This window comes from Arachis ipaensis, chromosome B3 (genome assembly GCF_059453495.1).
Source record: "Arachis ipaensis isolate K30076 ecotype BB chromosome B3, ASM5945349v1, whole genome shotgun sequence".
Classification (NCBI taxonomy): domain Eukaryota; kingdom Viridiplantae; phylum Streptophyta; class Magnoliopsida; order Fabales; family Fabaceae; genus Arachis; species Arachis ipaensis.
Genome location: NC_142438.1, coordinates 74,861,847 through 74,864,519, shown reverse-complemented (window position 1 = coordinate 74,864,519; position 2,673 = coordinate 74,861,847). Strand labels below are relative to the sequence as shown.

The window sequence follows — 2,673 nt, the reverse complement described above, 5'->3', positions numbered from 1 at the left end:
TCAAATGAATCTCTTATTCAGAAGCTCTTCCAACTGAGTCTTTAACTCTGCCAGCTCTATCGGAACCATTCTATACAGCACAATCGACACTGGCCCGGCTCCCGGCACCAATTCGATTGCAAATTCAATTTCCCTCTGAGGTGGGAACTCAGGGATATCTTCTGGGAATACTTCTGGAAAATCTCTAACCATCGGTATCTGATCTAAGTTATGGGCATCACCCAACTCATTAGCAGCAAACAGAATATAACCCTAACATTCCTCCCTACCACAATGCACCATTATAGAGTTCAGGTAATACCCCGTAGCTACCAACTCCCTTTTCTCCGTCCGGCATAAACTGAATTATCCGTTCAAAACAATCCAACAAAACCCGGTTCTTCGACAACTAATCAAACCCCAAAATCATTTCAAGACCTACCATTGGTAAACAGATCAATCATGCACAAACTCTCTACCCTCAAGCTTAAAACCTACTTGTCTACAACCTGACCTAGTCATAACTGTTTGATGCGGAGTATGTACATGCAGATCAAAAGATAATTCTGACACTTTCAAGCCTAATTCCTCAACTTTAGCAAACGAAATAAACAAACGCGAAGCTCCAGTATCATATAATACAACTAAGGATTTATCACCAATTAGACATATACCTCTCATCAACGGATCCATCTTAGAAGCATCTTTAGCATTCACAGCAAAGACCCGACCTTGATGCTGACTCTGACCCGCATTCTGATTCCTCCCACGAGTGCAATCCCTCGCAAAATGACCAGGCAGGCCACAGTTGAAGCACCCACCTATACCAATCTTGCAAGAGTCATATGGATGAAAACGTCCACAACGATCACAAGCTAAATCCGAAGAACCCTTACTCTGATTTTCTCTCCCTTTGCCACGCTGAATCTGGTCATGTGTGTTCTTTCTGAAGCCTCCTTGACCTTGAAGTGCATATCCTCCTCTCTTGAAGCTTTGTCCTCTCGGATGAAGGTACTTGCCATGCCCCTAACTAGAGCTCCATCCATGAGTGTCCTTAGATGCTGCCACGGTCTTGGCATACTCCTCCACTACTCTAGCCTTATTTACGAAGTCGGAGAATGATGACAAGTCATCTTAGCCTAGTTACACTAGCCTTTTTCTTTGTTTTTATTAGGTTTTATGCACTTTCTTGCATTCTAAGTAAGTGATTTGGAATGAAAATGCATGACTTCTTTAAATCAAACAACCACCATGTAATTAATGCAAAATCATGAGGTTTAAGCTAAATTTAATTGATAATTAATTGATTTATAAACCTTGTGAATTTTGTGATACTTTGATTGGTTGTTTTGATTACTTATAGGTGAAGAAAGAAGAAAAGAAGAAAAGCGTGGCATAAGAAACGTTCCAAAGGAAGCCACAAGCGTGCCCAAGAGAGAAAAAGCGTGGCAAAAATCAAGGAAGAATGGAAGCTAAGTTGGAAAAGTAAACTGAGCTTCACAAGGAGTGAAAGGAGAAAGCAAGGTACAAAGCTAAGTTCAATTAGTTAACTGAGCACTAAAGAAAGCAAGGAAATGGCATAAAGCTCAGTTAACTAAGTGAGCTTTATTGTGGACCTCTCCAAATTAATTCAAGATGAAATCCCATGAGTGAAGCCACCAAGATTTGAACCAAGGACCAAGGGAAGGCAAGGAACGTTCCTCACAAAAGAAATCATGAAGAATTAGCCAAAATGCCTCCTCCATGGTTCGAACTTGGAACCACACGCTACTCCTTGCAAGGAAAAATCAAGAGAAATAGCTAAAATGCTTCCCCCAAGATTCGAACTTGGGAATTCCTTGAAACATAAGGAAGGAGTGCCACCAAGCTTGCAAGGAAAATCAAGAGGAAATAGCTTAAATGCTTGAGCCAAGTTTCGAACTTGGGAATTCTTTAAAACATAAGGAGGAGTGCCCACTCATCCAAGGAAATTAGCTTAAAAGATTTCCTCCACTTGCTCCCACTAGGATTTGAACCTGGGACCTTGAGGCTGAAAGCAAGGTGCTACATGGAAAGCTCAGTTGGTTTTTCCAACTGAGCATCACTACATCCATCCTCCCCACACCATGACACGGACCAAGACACCAAGAGGGGCTTTGAATGCGCACCATGACATGGCCCAGCAGCAACTTGGCGCAACAAGGAAGCAAGCAAGGCGCTGCACAAGGGGGAGCTCAGTTGGATTTTCCAACTGAGCACTACCTTCCCCCCTTCTCCCACTCTTTGGCGCAACAAAAGCTCACAAGGGAGCTTGTCATGCACAATTTGACACGGCTAAGCTGGGACGCACGCACCAAATGACACGGATGGCAACACTTGAGTGCTCAGTTGGTTTTTCCAACTGAGCTTGCCCCTGGGAGGTGAAAACTTGGGCTGAGAATTGGATTAAAAATCCAATTTAATTCATTTCTTCACCAAATCAAAAGCCCATCCAAATTCCAAAATTCAAGAATAGAAAGTGTATAAATAGGAGTTAGTTTGATGTAATTAAGAACTTTTTTTTTACCTTTTGACACCTCTAGACTTTACTTTGAATTTTCCTTTTAACTTTCATTTTCATTTTTTGAGCTTTTTACTTTTGAATTTAGATTTCTGAGAACTTGGAATGAGAATTGATCTCTCTTCTTCTTGGTTCTTGCTTGAGCACTCTTTTAT

At 41.5% G+C, this 2,673-nt stretch overlaps 1 protein-coding gene across 1 annotated transcript; it reads right to left on the bottom strand.

The window, feature by feature from the left end:
* Nucleotides 1-1,025, bottom strand: LOC148571154 (uncharacterized). Its single transcript, XM_088507226.1, has 4 exons — nt 876-1,025; nt 478-810; nt 302-388; nt 1-198 (listed from the first exon to the last, which is right to left on the bottom strand). Exons 1-4 carry the CDS (start codon nt 1,023-1,025, stop codon nt 1-3), a joined length of 768 nt encoding a protein of 255 aa, XP_088363352.1.
* Nucleotides 1,026-2,673: the final 1,648 nt, after the last annotated feature.